This window comes from Xenopus laevis, chromosome 8S (assembly GCF_017654675.1).
Source record: "Xenopus laevis strain J_2021 chromosome 8S, Xenopus_laevis_v10.1, whole genome shotgun sequence".
NCBI classification, from domain to species: domain Eukaryota; kingdom Metazoa; phylum Chordata; class Amphibia; order Anura; family Pipidae; genus Xenopus; species Xenopus laevis.
Window position 1 is genome coordinate 49,427,831 of NC_054386.1, and position 15,166 is coordinate 49,442,996.

Genomic DNA, 15,166 nt, shown 5'->3' on the forward strand with positions numbered 1-15,166 from the left:
GTGGCTTTATCTAAATGCATTATAAACTTTTATTTAGACTACAGGTGCTTATAACTAGTTTATTAAGATTTGTCTCTATTCGGCGTGTGGTATGGCTTGTGTTCCTGTGGTCAGCTAGTTTTGCAAGTGGCTCACATCTCTGTGCTTTCTATTACAGGATGAAAGCTCTGGAATTGCAGGCTCTATTGAGGCTATGGATGAAGAGGCTGCATCCTTTCCAGTGCCTGAAGAGGTGAGGTTTTATGTGCTGTACTGTTGGATGTGTCAGTGTTTAGGATTATTGATAAGAGGTAAATGCTACATTTTTGTTGTGAAATCTCTAGAAAAACAATGTTCCCATATGCCTCACTGGATCTCTCTAAAGTTCTCTCTGTAATTTATCTTAAGGGATGCATGGCCATATGGAGGGTGTAGGGTCAAATTCCAGAAAGCAATAAACTTAATATAATTGACATGGGGTAAATAGCAGGTCTACCTGCATAACTCATCCATTTTGGGGAAATGGCAAATGTTTATTGAACTTTTCAAATGTAATGAACGAACAGGAATTGTCAGGGAAAACTGCAATTTTTTTTTTAATTTGTCCTCTAAACATTCCCCAAAATTACATACCTTACTCTGTCGTCTTAGGGGGACACAGGGACCGATGGGGTTAAGCTCCAGGAGGCAGGACACTTGGTAACAATTAATTAAGGGGCCAGGGTCCAGTGACACATCCAAATCCCGGACTGTTCGCTTTGACGGGATGGCTGTTGAAGCATCCATCTGGCGAAGAAAAGGGATAGCAGAAGAAGTTATTTCAACTACGCTAAAAGCACGTAAACCCACGTCTTCCAAGTCTTATCACAGAGTGTGGCATTCCTATTACAGTTGGTGCGAAGAGCTCAACCTGTCCCCTTTAGAACTCTGCATACCTAGAGTGTTGTCCTTTTTACAGCGTGGTCTACAGTTAGGGCTAAAACTCAGTTCATTAAAAGTACAAGTGTCGGCATTGTCTATCCTTTTTCATCATCGACTTGCAACAGAGGACACCATTCGGACTATTCTGCAAGGAGTGGCACACGTAATTCCTCCTTTTCAACTGCCGGTCGCGGGTTGGGATCTTAATCTCGTGCTTGGGGCCCTACTCGATCCTCCATTCGAACCAATGAGTTCTATTTCCGACACATGGCTCATTTACAAGACTGTGTTCCTAGTGGCAATCTCGTCAACCAGAAGGGTGTCTGAACTGACTGCACTATCCTGTGATCCGTCCTTTTTGGTGTTCCACAAGGACAAGGCAGTTTTACGGACAGTTCCTTAGTTTCTACCCAAAGTTGTGTCTTCCTTCTACATCAATCAGGAAATCATAGTTCCTTCATTATGTCCAGATCCAAATAATGACAAGGAACGACGTCTTCACAATCTAGACGTGGTCAAAACCCTTTCGGAAATCTGACTCTTTGTTATTACCACCAGACCTCGTAAAGGTCTACCAGCATCAAAGACTACCATCGCCAGATGGATCAAACAAACCATCAGCCAAGCCTACCTGTCAAAGGATAGAACACCACCACAAGGTGTCAAGGCTCATTCCACAAGAGCAATGGGAGCCTCATCGGCATGGCGCAATGCTGCCTCATTGGATCAGATCTGCAAAGCAGCTATCTGGTCCTCTGTTCATACATTTACTAAATTCTACAGACTCGACACAACTTCGTCGGCTGAGGCCTCCCTCGGTCGCAAAGTGTTGGTCTATTTTCCACTGATTCGATTCAATTGACTCGTCCCACCCTGCTGTTTTGGGACTACTTTGTTAAGTCCCCATCGGTCCCTGTGTCCCCCTAAGACGACAGAGAAAACGGGATTTTTTGATACTCACCGTTAAATTTGTTTCTCTGTAGTCATAAGGGGGACACAGGACTTCCCGCCCTAGGACGAGCCGTTGACCAGATGGTCGTGTCCAGGATAATTCCTGGTTTTCATTCTGTCATAAGTTATAGTTGTTATATTGGTTAAACTTTGGAACAAACTGAGTGTTGAGCACTGTGTGCGGGGTTAAGCCAAGTACGGCACGCCCCTTAATTAATTCTTACCAAGTGTCCTGCCTCCTGGAGGGTGGAGCTTAACCCCATCGGTCCCTGTGTCCCCCTTATGACTACAGAGAAACAGATTTAATGGGGAGTATCACAAAATCCTGTTCTCTCCCAGCACAGTGTCGATCCTTTTTAGATAAAAGCTTTTTAGATCTAGCAAGAAGCATTGGCCCCTTTAGTGTAGTGAGCATTCCTTCTTTGAATAGAAAGCAGGTGGTGCGCACTTGCTGCCATCTGCTCCAATGGCACCTCTTTGACAGTCTGGTAAAAGGGGGGTAGAGGTTCATGTTAGACCATGAACTAAATGAAATTCGCTGAGGTTTTCAGCTTGTGATTCAGAAATGACATGAAAATTAAAGGGAGAATGGCATAATAATCTGGGAAATATGTAGAGTAACTTTAGAGATTTTAAAAAGAAAAAAATCTGATGTACATTCCCTACTCTACTTTTTTCTTCAACTGTGTTGTGTTTCTTGTTGTGAAGAAAGTGTGAAAAGCATACTTATGAAAGCAGTCCGCTTGTAAAATGCTCAAAGTTACTGTATTGGTATGTTGTGTTCATTTTGATATTCTGGGGAAAGTAGATCTGACTTAATCCTTATCCTTACTAAGGACTCCGGAGAGAAACGCTCCTCTGATGGATTCACTACCAATCATGCTTTGCGTCAGGCCCAGCTCTCCAAGGAGCTAATCGAATTAAACAAAGCTTTGGTGATGAAGGAAGCTCTGGCAAAGAAGATGGCTCAAAATGATAGACAGCTAGAGCCAATTCAGAGCGAGTACCTGGTATGTAACATGAAGCACAATGTTTGTGGGTTATGCATGACATGAATTATTGCAATTCTAGATTTTTTTTTTTTTTTCCCTAATTTAAAAAAAAAAAAATCTTGTAGAACAATATTAAACATCTCGAGTCTGAAGTGGGAGTCCTGCAAAAAGAAAAGGAGGAGCTTATTCTGGCACTTCACTCTGCTAAAAAAGACAACAATCAGGCTAAGTGAGTTAAGTTTATATTTTACTTTTTCAATTGTTTTTTCAAGTTCTCCTCTTCTTGGTACACAGTGAAACTTTGTAGCATGACCCCTAGAAGTTGACTTTTCGTAGTTCAGTTTTACCAATGATACATTCCTTTTTAAGGGTAAAAATGGAAACAAACCAAACAACTTTGAAAACCTGCATACATTATTTTGAGTATATGTATTTTGTTTACAATATTTTGGCAGTTTTAGACTGCTTATATTTTAACTTTGCAGCAGTGCTGCCTGTTCTGTATGGTGGGCTGAACAGAACACAAGAAGCTTAAGTTCCTATTGCAGGTGGCTGCTCCTGTATTGTATCACTCATTGTGTCTTTGGGAATCATTGTCAATGCAAATGGAGTCTCAGACTTAAAGGGATGGTTGACCTTTAACCTTATTTTTTCGTTTACAGTTTGCATTCTTGCTTTTGAGAGTACAGAATGTTTTGGTTTTTTTTTCCTCTCGTGGTTTTGTGGTGTTTTGGTTTTAAAGCTTGTTCTTTTAGTATAAAAATGTTCATTTTCTACCCCTAGCATACGTAGGTGTAGTGCAAAAGTAAGCGTTCCCTGTTTTTGGTTTGATTTATTTTACCATACCTTTTATTTCTTAGTTCAGTTCATCTGCTGAAAAAAAGCCATGGCTACTAAACATATGTTTAAAAAAAGATTGAAATTAAGCATTTATTGAGCGTTTGAAGTCATAGAGCAAGTCTAAATTTTTCAGTCTGGAGCATTGCTGTGCAACTTTTTACATATATTGAGAAAGTTATTTTTCCTGCTGGAGCCCTTGAGCAAATTTGGATGATAGAAAAAAGAAAAGCCTTTGGAGGGACGCAGCTGTTCCTGGGCCTGGACTGCTCTAGTCTAGAGAAATGCATATGTCCATGCATTTAATAACTTATTCTTTTAAATGATGATTTTTTGCAGATTAAGTGAGCGTCGCCGCAAGAGGCTCCAAGAGCTTGAGGGGCAAATGACAGAGCTTAAGAAAAAGTTAGGTGAACAGTCAAAACTTCTGAAACTCAGAGAGTCCACTGAAAAAACAGTCGCCAAAATGAACCAGGAAATCCAGGTAAGCAAAACACTTTCCTTATTGATGTATTTTGATATTTAATGTAAAGCTCCTGTAGGCCTTGAATCCTAAAAGATTAAGTGAGAACTTCTGGTTTTGGTCTTAATCTACGTACCTTACTCTTCCATCCTCCAGTTTCGGCCAACTAGAAAGAAGAATAAAATGTAATCCATACCATCTGGACATCCACTATATGCTAAAAACTAACAAACTCCTAAAGAGACTCTTTTTTTAATATGGAAACAAAATATTACCACTATGGTATTCCAGCCTAAATCCATGCAGTGAAGTTGTGCTCTATATGGCACTGTTAGGAATAGAAAGGACATTATATTGCACGAAGTTCTAAATATTCCTTTGTCAATTCACATATTTAGAACAGCGGGGACGTAATGCATAGGATTGCTGCTTTGCAGTGCTAGGGCCCTAGTTTTGCATGCTATATTCCTTTCTTCCCACTCTCAAAACATCCAGACTGGTCAAATGATTTTTAATTTATTTCTGCCTATAAAGTGCTCAAATTGAAATTAGCTGTCATTCTTAAGGTGGAGTGATGCCACTGTCTCTGATTAACACACATAAATTTGGATTGGTCAAACTTGGTTAATTTTCTAACCCCCTCTGGAATGGCAGAGATAGAAGCTAATCTACAAATGCCCACTGGCACATTGACCTGTTGACATCTTAACTTTGCACAGCAACTTTGCATGGATGATGTGGCTTAGGACAAAGTGTTGGATATTGGTTAAGATGGAATTCTAAATGTAACTTTGGAAGCTAATTAAAGACGGTGAGAGGGTCATATGCAGTAGATGACAAATTGTTGCTGCCAGCATCAAGACTGTCTGAGCAGTAAGGCCATAAAATCTCTAATAGGTGTTCCTTGGGATCCCATAGCATGAAGTTTTGGTCCCATAATGAAATGGGATGTCTGTAGTAGAACAGTGAAAAGAAGTAACCGGATCCGCACACACCCAATTTCTCCAAATCTGCTTGAGGGGACACATGGACAGTGGGGTATAGCTGGTACATCCAAGAGGGCAGGACACAACAGTAGGAAAAAACTAGCCCCTCCTCAACTGGCTATACCCCCAGCAGGCAGAGCTTAGCTCAGTTTTATTTGTGTCCTCAGGAGGATAGGACTTTGAAATCATCTCAACTGATTTTTCATTTTTTTGATGTCAGTTGCTTGACACCAGGGGATGCCCAGGACCTCCACACAGAGTGGAGGACTCCCATAGGCTAGACCTGTCTCTAGTTCACTCAGACACAGACCACCAAGTCTCATGACTGTCTCCCCTTCCATTATAGGTGGGGACTGACTGGCCGGAGACAGAGGAGAGCGGCAAGGGAGACAGTTTGTATCTTCTTGTGTTATCCTCTTCCTCTCCTCACATAAAGTTTTCCTTCTATTGGATAACAAGGGTTTGTACAGCACACCATTCTGAGGGTCCAGTTACATACATCGCTCCCCTCTTTGCCCATGGCCTGGGTCCCAGCGTCACTGACACAGGAGAGGAAGGGCGGGCAAATGGGAGGCAGAAAAGCCCTAGCCGGTCGGTAATACAAACATCACCGCTAAGGGACGTGTCACTGCACACATCGCAAATGCCCGACGTTTCGGTCCACATTCATCCTTGAAAAAGGTCCAAATGTGGACCAAAACTTCGGGCATTTGATACTACGACAATAAAATTATCAAGTTTTTAAAGGGAGTGCTGGTCTGCTGATGATTGATACATACATAATTACCGTGCACCCCGCCATTAGCAACAGCCTTGGAGTGCGGATACTCATTGGAAAGTGTGTGTGTGTGTGTGTGTATGTATATATCTATATATCTATACATCTATACACACATCTATACACACACACACATCTATACACACACACACACATCTATACACACACACACACACATCTATACACACACACACACATCTATACACACACATATCTATACACACACATACACACACATCTATACAGAAGTCCACGTAGCTGCCTTGCACAGCTGTTCTGCTGAAGCTTGGTTCCTGAATGCCCAGGAACCAAGCTTCAGCAGAACAGCTGTGCAAGGCAGCTACGTGGACTTCTGTTCACTCCTTTTCAAAATTCTACCATTTCGATACCTTTGCGGCTTCTGACACTCGCTTTGGCAGAAAGGTGCTTCAAGCCGCAGTGGTTACTTCCACCTAGGCCTCACTCTCCCACACGGAGGAATTGGGGGACAGCTTTGGTACGTCCCCGCTGTCCCTGTGTCCCGCAAGATGACTTAGAGAAAAGGAGATTTTGTATACTCACCGTTAAATCTTTTTCTCTTGGGTCACTTGGGGGACACAGGGCTTCCCTCCCCTGGACTGAGGCCCTCATTTTTTTCCGTCCAACATGTTACGTTTAATACTAGTTTTACGGTTAATAAAATTTTTCCTGTTTTGGAACAAACTGATCTAAGCTCCGCCTGCTGGGGGTATAGCTAGCAGAGGAGGGGCTAGTTTCCTACTGTTGTGTCCTGCCCTCCTGGATGTACCAGCTATACCCACTGTCCCTGTGTCCCCTAAGCGACTGAAGAGAAAGATATTTAACCTTGAGTACACAAAATCTCCTTTTTTTTGAAGGGGCGTGGCTATGAGCTGAGCAAGGCAGACGTGTCTTAACGCTGCTCCGTACCCGTGCCTCAAAAATAGTGCCTTTAACCCTGATTCCGGTGATAGCAATCGGCAGAGACTCTTTCTACCCCAACTGCTTTATATACCTGCTGTTTCCCACGGTCCGAGATGCGGAGAAACCGAGCCCAAGGGGATAAAGACGGCGAGGCCTCATCCTCCGCTGTGAGTAAAAATGGCGCCGATACCAAAACCATAAGCAAGGCGGGACGCAACAAGGGATCCCCCCAGGCCAAGGCGGGAACTTCGACCTGCCACAGTACTGGTCCAACAGCCGCTCAGAAACTCCTGAGGTATGCCAGGGAACCGGGTGGAGATATAAGCGGTCAGGCCAGCCAGGCTAGTGAATCACCAGGCAACACTCCATATGATTCCCCTGTGCCCTCCCCGCTCATTGCCCCTGAGGGTGACCAAATGTTACAGGACGCTCTCCCTGTGCAACCCACACTTGCAGAAGTTATGCTGCTCATTACCAGCAATCATGCTGTCACGATCAGCAAATTTGATGATCTTAAAACAGATCTTACATTTTTAAAGCACGACGTGCAAAATATACGGGAGCGCACAACTGAAGCTGAGAGGCGCATCAGTGATATGGAGGACACCATGGCACCCATACCTGAAGCCATTGCAGCCCTTACTCGCAAGATCCAAACCCTAGAATCGAAATCTGATGATTTGGAAAACAGGCTGAGAAGGAACAATATCAGGCTAGTGGGCCTTCCGGAGAGGGCAGAGGGGAGCAACCCAGAATTGTTTTTGGAGGCCTGGCTCCGTCAGCATCTGTGTGATGACGTTTTCTCCCCCTCTTTCGTAGTGGAGAGGGCACATCGCATTCCTAACCGCCCCTCACCACCTGGGGCCCCGCCAAGACCCTTCATTGCACGGCTTCTCAATTACAGAGATCGGGACAGAGTCCTATCGGAAGCCCGGAAGAAACAACAGATCCTGCATGAAAATGTGAGGGTCTCCATTTATCCAGATTTCTCTATGGAAGTCCGGAAACAGCGCTCCAAATTCACGGAGGCCAAACGGAAACTCCGACAGCAAAATATGCCTTATGCCATGTTATTCCCGGCAAAGCTCAGAGTACAGGAGGGCGTTCGGGCCGATTTCTTTGAGAATCCGGAAGAAGTCTTCTCTTGGTTGGAGGCTAAAGATAGGAGACCTCCCCCACATTAGTGCCGAGGAGGCTCCTCTGCCGAATCTATAGCTCTGCACCAGGGTATTCACCTGGATGGTCCCAGGCACGGGACACGGCAAAGCAAGTTTTATCCCCCTTCAGATCACAGCAGGGCAATAGCCTGAGAACCAAGGAACTACTCAGAAAGTCCGCTGGTTCACTCCCAAGTTTAACCTAGTTATGGCGATTTTTGTTGGGATCCAAGCCTACTCAAATTGGGGACGGGCGGGTAGGGTGGGTGTTTTTTGTACGTTAACCTGGCAGCTAGTCTGCCCCACTGTCTTTTTTTCCCTCGTTTTTCCCTCCCTTCTTCATTGAGAGGAGGGTGCCTTTTTGCTAATCAACCTGAAACCTGCTTTTTGACCTTGGATTACAAACGTCTGAGCTTTTGTCTTCGGTTTTCCATTTACCACAGAGATAATGGCTGAAGTCGTACTTCTCTCTTGGAACGTCAGAGGACTGGGCAGTCCCATAAAGAGAGGCCTGGTTTTTAAAACCATTCGTCAGGTTAAACCCCATCTGATACTGCTACAGGAAACCCACTTGGACGGTAATAAGGTACTGGCTATGAAGAAACCCTGGTTGGGGGCATCTTATCACTCCACTTACTCCTCTTTTGCTAGGGGGGTCTCTATACTAGTAAAGAGAAATTGTGTCTTTTCCCTGAACAGGTTGATAACTGATGCTGATGGTCGTTTTATTATTCTGTCATGTACTTTGCATAGCAAACCGTATATTATTGTGAATGTATATGCACCTCCTCCATCTAGTGGGTCGATGCTGTCCCTTATTATGGATAAGGTACTTGCCCTTCCATCAGCGCCCCTACTTTTTATGGGTGACTTTAATGCAGTTCTGTGTGAGGATATGGATAGGTTGTACCCCAGTACTAAACCCAATCACTCACTGACGAATTGGGTTTCTACTTATCACCTTTAGGACCTCTGGAGGGTGAAACACCCGGGAGAACGGAGGTATACATGTTACTCAGCCTCTTACAATACAATGTCTAGAATTGATCTGGCCTTAGCAACCCCTGATGTTGAGATGCAAACTAATTCAATAGAAATTCTGCCGGGGGGCATTTCGGATCACTCTCCCCTCCTTTTAAAGCTAGAGGTACACCCCTCTCCCGTCAATAAGATATGGAGACTTAATAGCTTTTGGGTACGTCAAACTCACATAGCAGACTCAGTGGAAAAAGACATAGAAATGTATATTGACATTAATAAAGGGACAGCATCACCCCAAGTTGTATGGGACTCCTTAAAAGCATACGCTAGAGGCGCTTATATACAACAAATCAAACAATTTAATGTAAAAACGCAAGAGGAAGTAGATGAACTAGAACAACAGGCCACAGCAGCAGAACAGCTATTTTGTCAGAACCCTTCCCCACGAACCGAGGCTGACTGGCTGACAATCATTACTATTTAGTAATTTAGTATTACTATTTAGTAATGCTAACGTATTTGCAACAGGGGATAAGAATAGCAGACTGTTGGCTTTGTTGTCTAGGGAAATCTCTCCTCTTACTAATATCCCAGCGGTTGCTGATAGTAAGGGAGTTATATGTACAGATCCCAAAGACATTAATACAGCTTTCTCCCACTTTTATTCACATTTGTATACTTCACGGGTATCCCGCCCCAGAGAACAGATACTTGATTACCTTGCTACTATTCCCCTTTCCACACTAGAACTCGCAGAGGTTGCCTTGTTAGACGACCCCATTTCAGAAACAGAAGTGCGAGAGGCAATTTCTAATTTGGCCCCAGGCAAGACCCCAGGAGTTGATGGACTCCCAACAGATTTCTATTCCAAACACGAGAAGCAATTGATTCCCATACTTACCTCCCTTTACAATGGCGTTCAAGATGGTGAAACCTTGCCCCCCTCTATGCATGAAGCTCTTATTACGCTTATTCCTAAGCTGGGGAAAGACCACTTGGACTGTGCCTCCTATAGGCCGATCTCATTGATAAATGTTGATGCCAAGATTCTTGCCAAGATCCTTTCCCAAAGACTAAACCAAGTTATCACGAAACTAGTTTCTCCTGATCAAACAGGGTTTATACCTGGTCGTACGACTGATATAAATATCCGCAGATTATATATTAACATGACCATAACCCATGACAATGCTGGAAACCGAGTCATAGTGGCGCTTGACAATGAGAAAGCGTTCGACTCTGTGGAATGGAGTTTTCTCTGGTCCACCATGGAGTCCATGGGTATAGGCCCCAATTTTAGAAGATGGGTTGCTGCACTATACCACAACCCAATAGCTCGCCTTAAAACTAATCACACCATCTCTGACCCTTTCCCACTCGGTAGAGGCACCAGGCAAGGGTGTCCTCTCTCCCCTCTTCTGTTTGCGTTGGCCATGGAACCTTTGGCTTACCTTTTGAAAAATACCGGGGAGGTGAGGGGACTTAGACTAGGACCGATTACAGAAATGATTGGGATGTATGCAGATGACACCATTTTGTTTTTGGAAAATCCCTATGGAGCCTTAGATTCCGCCCTTACTGTGATCAACACCTATACCTCATACTCCAGCCTGAAGATAAACTGGGCCAAATCCCAAATTTTTGTGATTGATCCATTTACGGTAGACAACCATCTCTATCGAGCTCCTTTGCAATGGACTCCTACATTTAAATACCTTGGTGTTCAAATACATGGGGATCTAAACAAGTTCAAGTTCATGGAACTAAATTTGGACCCACTATTGCCCCTGCTAGAAAATTCTCTCCCGTTAACCCTATTGGGCAGAATAAACTTTAAGATGATCCTACTCCCCAAATTCACTTACTTATTTCGCCAGGCCCCTCTCACACTCCCTAGTAGGTATTTCCATAGACTGAAATCTCTGCTCTCCACCCACTACTGGGCAGCTACAGCTCCTCGGACTTCCCTTGCTACCCTCCAACACCCCACTGACAAGGGGGGGCTGGCGGCTCCTAATTTATTTTATTATTATTTGGCCACTAAACTGGTGACATCTGGATGGTGGGCTGCCCCTACACCCCACAATGCTGCCACGACTATTGAAGCACAAACAGTGGGATCATATGAAGCTTTAAAAAACTTGCTATATCGAGGTACCAAACGGAAATCGGCCATATCCCCTCTAACAAAAGCTAACGTACAAATTTGGAGGCTGGCCCTCACTCATTTTCCTAGGACAGACCCTTATGCCTCTACATTTACCCCCCTTTGGTATAACCCACACCTCCCACATTTACTCACCGTTCCGGACCCTGGAATTTGGGCCCGGTACGATATCAAATACGTAGACCATATTACGGAGAGTGGTGTTTTATTGTCTTTTGATTCACTGAAGGCCAAATATAGCTTACCGAACCAGATGTTTTTTCGTTACATTCAACTCAGGCATGCCTGGAAGGCCCAATTCGGAGATTCGGTCTTAGATTTTTCCCCTCGGAGGTTGGAGGAGATGATATTTACCCCCACGCTCCCAAAACCAATTTCCCAATACTATTCTTTATTAAACACACCAGCTAATCCAGTGTTACCGTATGCCAAATGGACCCAGGATGTACCGGACCTCACCCCTGAAGTTTGGGACGATATATTAGACACTCATTGTGCACTGTTGATTAGTGCTAAAGATAAAATGATACAGTTTAGGTACTTGCATAGGTCCTACCTCACACCACACAGATTACATCTCATTAATTCTGATATCCCAGACATCTGTCCAAAATGTGGTCATACTCCTGCGGATTACATCCACATGGTATGGAGTTGCCGGCACTTACAGGTATTTTGGGGGAAAGTGGTTACTGAAATGAGTCTTGTAATGGCTCACATAATCCCGCTTGATCCATTGATTTTACTGCTGAACCTGGTTGCGGAAACCGCCCCTAACCCGTCAGAACGGGCATTAATGTGTTTTCTCCTAATTCAGGCAAAGAGACTTATTGCTCTTCATTGGGAATCGAAACAACCCCCAAAAAGGAAACAATGGGTGGATATGGTAAATGCCTCCGTCCCTATCTATCATCTTACGTACTTCAGCAGGGGTTGCCCAAAAAAGTTTGATAAAATTTGGTCCTTGTGGATCTCTGAGCATCTGCCAGGCCTTTCACCTCCGACTAATTGATGAGAATGTAATTCATCCTCCGCCCTCCCTTGGTCAAGAATGACAGTTGAGCACATAGAGGGAAAATTGTGTCTTTATTGTTTACAGTAGCTATGCACACAGCTTTTTGCAATAGTATACCATGGGGACAGTCATGCTGTTGGTTATCTATGATTCATGTTTACTGTCTTGGTAACAGGACGGCGTCTCGATGATGCACGACACCTGCATTCTATGCTGACTGTTGTATACAACTTTGTGACTGTATCTGTGTTTATTTTTTGCTTTTCTTTTTGTTTGTTTGTATGTGGGATTGTTAAAACTCAATAAAAACAAATTTGTAAAAAAAAAAATCTCCTTTTTTTTTTAGCAGTCGGGGAATATCCCATTTTATTGTGCCACCAACAAAATCTTGTTGGTGGCACAATAAAAGGGGATATTCCCCGACTGCTAAATTGTGTGTGTGCGGATCCGATCACTTCTTTTCACTGTTGCTAAGGGACCTTGCCCGGTCTACGGAAGTCCAGCACCACCATAAGCAGGGAGAGTGAACAACAGGTGTGCGGAGTTTACACTATATGAATGTCTGTAGTAGAAGCCACACAGGAGAATTAGAGGAATGTCTTGAAACTGTCTTAAAGGAACAGTTCAGTGTGAAAATAAAAACTGTGTAAATAGGCTGTGCAAAAGAAAAAATGTTTCTAACCTAGTTAGCCAAAAATGTAATATATAAAAGCTGGCGTGAACAGATGTCTAATAAAACAGCCAGAATCCAACTTCCTGCTTTTCAGCTCTATAACTCTGAGCTAGTCAGCGACTTGAAGGGGGCCACATGGTACATTTCTGTTCAGTGAGTTTGCAATTGATCCTCAGCATTCAGCTCAGATTCAAAAGCAACAGATATGACCCATGTGGCCCCCCTCAAGACTCTGATTGGTTAATGCCTGGTAGCCAGGGTAACCAGTCTGTGTAAACCAAGAGAGCTGAAAAGCAGGAAGAAGTGTTCTGACTGACACATCTAATCACTCCAGCCTTTATACATTACATTTTTGGCTAACTATATTAGAAACATTTTTTTATTTTGCACAGCCGATCTTATTTACCCAGTTTTCATTTTTACACTGAATAATTAATGCCTTAATGCCTGAGAGCAAAAATTTGTGTGGCTATACGCAGTTAGTGTGTGCCTTTTTAAAGCCTATATTATATCTTCACAGAAACCAGTTTACTTGCTGTGACATGGTAAACATGACTAACATATACCCATGTGGTGCTAGGGGTTTCACGGACTACACAGTCAAACCACTGCTATTTAGTTATAGTATAGAAGAGGGCCTTTAGAGATAAAAATTCTGAGATCGGCACAATACTTTTTCTGCTGTTTCCACTATGTAGAAAATACAGCCTCTGCTGCTGTATCCACCTGATAATGGGAGGCTCGATTGCCAGTGGGGGAAATTTCTGAGCCCAAAAAAGGCCAGAAATTTTATAACTTAGGATATGTGTGCAATTAGGATGCTCTTATGGCCTAATATCTTTTTCCCCCACTTATTGATAATTAATCCTTTAATCATTTTTGTAGGGAATGAAAATGCAGAGGGTGCAACTCATGAGACAGATGAAAGAGGATGCTGAAAAATTTCGTACCTGGAAACAACAAAAAACTAAAGAGGTTATTCAGCTAAAGGAGAAGGTCAGTGTTGCCAGTTGGAAGACTCTGTAAAGGTTTATTTACTAAATAGAAGTTTGGTCTACAGTCTTCTGTTTCTCCAACTTCAACAGTAATAAGAGCAAAAATTTAGATTTTGGAATAATCCAAACTAATTCTCTTATTTGTGTATCTTAATGTGTGCTTGAGAGAGTGCCGAGGTTGTTCACCTTTAAATATACTTTTAGTATGATATAAAGTGATTTTCTGAGACAATTTGACATTGGTGATCTTATTTTAAATGTTTTGTTCAGCAGTTGTCTGGTTGCCAGGGTCCAATTTACACTAGCAACCAGGCAGTGATTTGAATAAGAATGGAAACAAGTATGAGTTCCTGAATAGAAAGCTAAGTAATTTTTTTTTTTAAAAAAAAAAAAAGTAACAATAAAATTGTAGCCTGACAGAGCAATAGTTTCAAGAGTCCAAAGGCAATGAATATGTGATGTTAACTACCTTACAATCTAATACCAGTACATGTATAGTATTATCCTGCGTCTCCTCTGATATTGTAATGTTCTGTGCAGCTCAACATATAAAGTATAATATGTGCTTGTACAGGACCGAAAGAGGCAATATGAGCTACTAAAACTTGAAAGGGACTTCCAGAAACAGGCCAATGTCCTCCGCAGGAAAACCGAAGAGGTAAAGAATTTACCCCACTTTATTTGTTTGGGTTTGTCTCTGATTTTTTTTTGTGTGCACTAATAGCACTCTGTCCACAGGCAGCCTCTGCCAACAAACGGCTAAAAGAGGCCTTGCAGAGACAGAAGGAGGCCATGGAGAAACGGAAAGATTCCCAGAGCAAAGGCATGGAAGGTGCTGCCTCTAGAGTAAAGGTATGCCCTATAGTCAATCATCTTTTGTGAAATCATTTTATATTGATTCATTCTTCTGTCATTTGAAAGGAACCCCTCTTATGGCTTTTTTAGTAAACCAGGGTAAAACTGTTTGGATGTTGGACTTCAATTGTTTGAAAGTGTTGTAGGTTTTGGGAGCCAAAGTTGTTTGAGAGTATTGAATCCATTCCTCCTGCTTGCCCATTAGAAATGATTTCTTGGGGATTGAGATGCCTCAGTAAAACTTTAGTGTACAGTTTGAGCAGGGAAGCTGAGCAATTATGAAAGACAATTTCCTGATGTCTGAATCCATGTGGTCATAAAGCTTTTTTGCATGTTAGTTTTGCATAATCCTTTACAAAATATCAATAGAAAATTGAAAGCATGCCTCTTGGCACAGTCACAAGCCTGTTGGCTTACAAAGAAAAAGCTTCTCTTTGCCTGGAGCGTGACACAATAATTGAGTTGCCCCTGTAGGGAGTAGAGGCTTTTTTTTTT

The 15,166-nt window shown here is 42.9% G+C and overlaps 1 protein-coding gene across 2 annotated transcripts in view; it reads left to right on the plus strand.

Annotated features, from left to right (window-relative positions):
- The window catches only part of kif4a.S (kinesin family member 4A S homeolog), a 62,844-nt gene that overhangs the window by 18,329 nt on the left and 29,349 nt on the right, over positions 1-15,166 (plus strand). For both annotated transcript variants that reach the window (XR_005963726.1, NM_001087550.1), the window contains 7 exon segments: positions 158-232; positions 2,688-2,861; positions 2,969-3,072; positions 4,020-4,164; positions 13,707-13,817; positions 14,391-14,474; positions 14,555-14,668. Coding sequence is in view for 1 of the 2 variants with exons in the window: in NM_001087550.1 (NP_001081019.1) it covers positions 158-232; positions 2,688-2,861; positions 2,969-3,072; positions 4,020-4,164; positions 13,707-13,817; positions 14,391-14,474; positions 14,555-14,668 (807 nt within the window). In the remaining variant the exon portion in view is untranslated.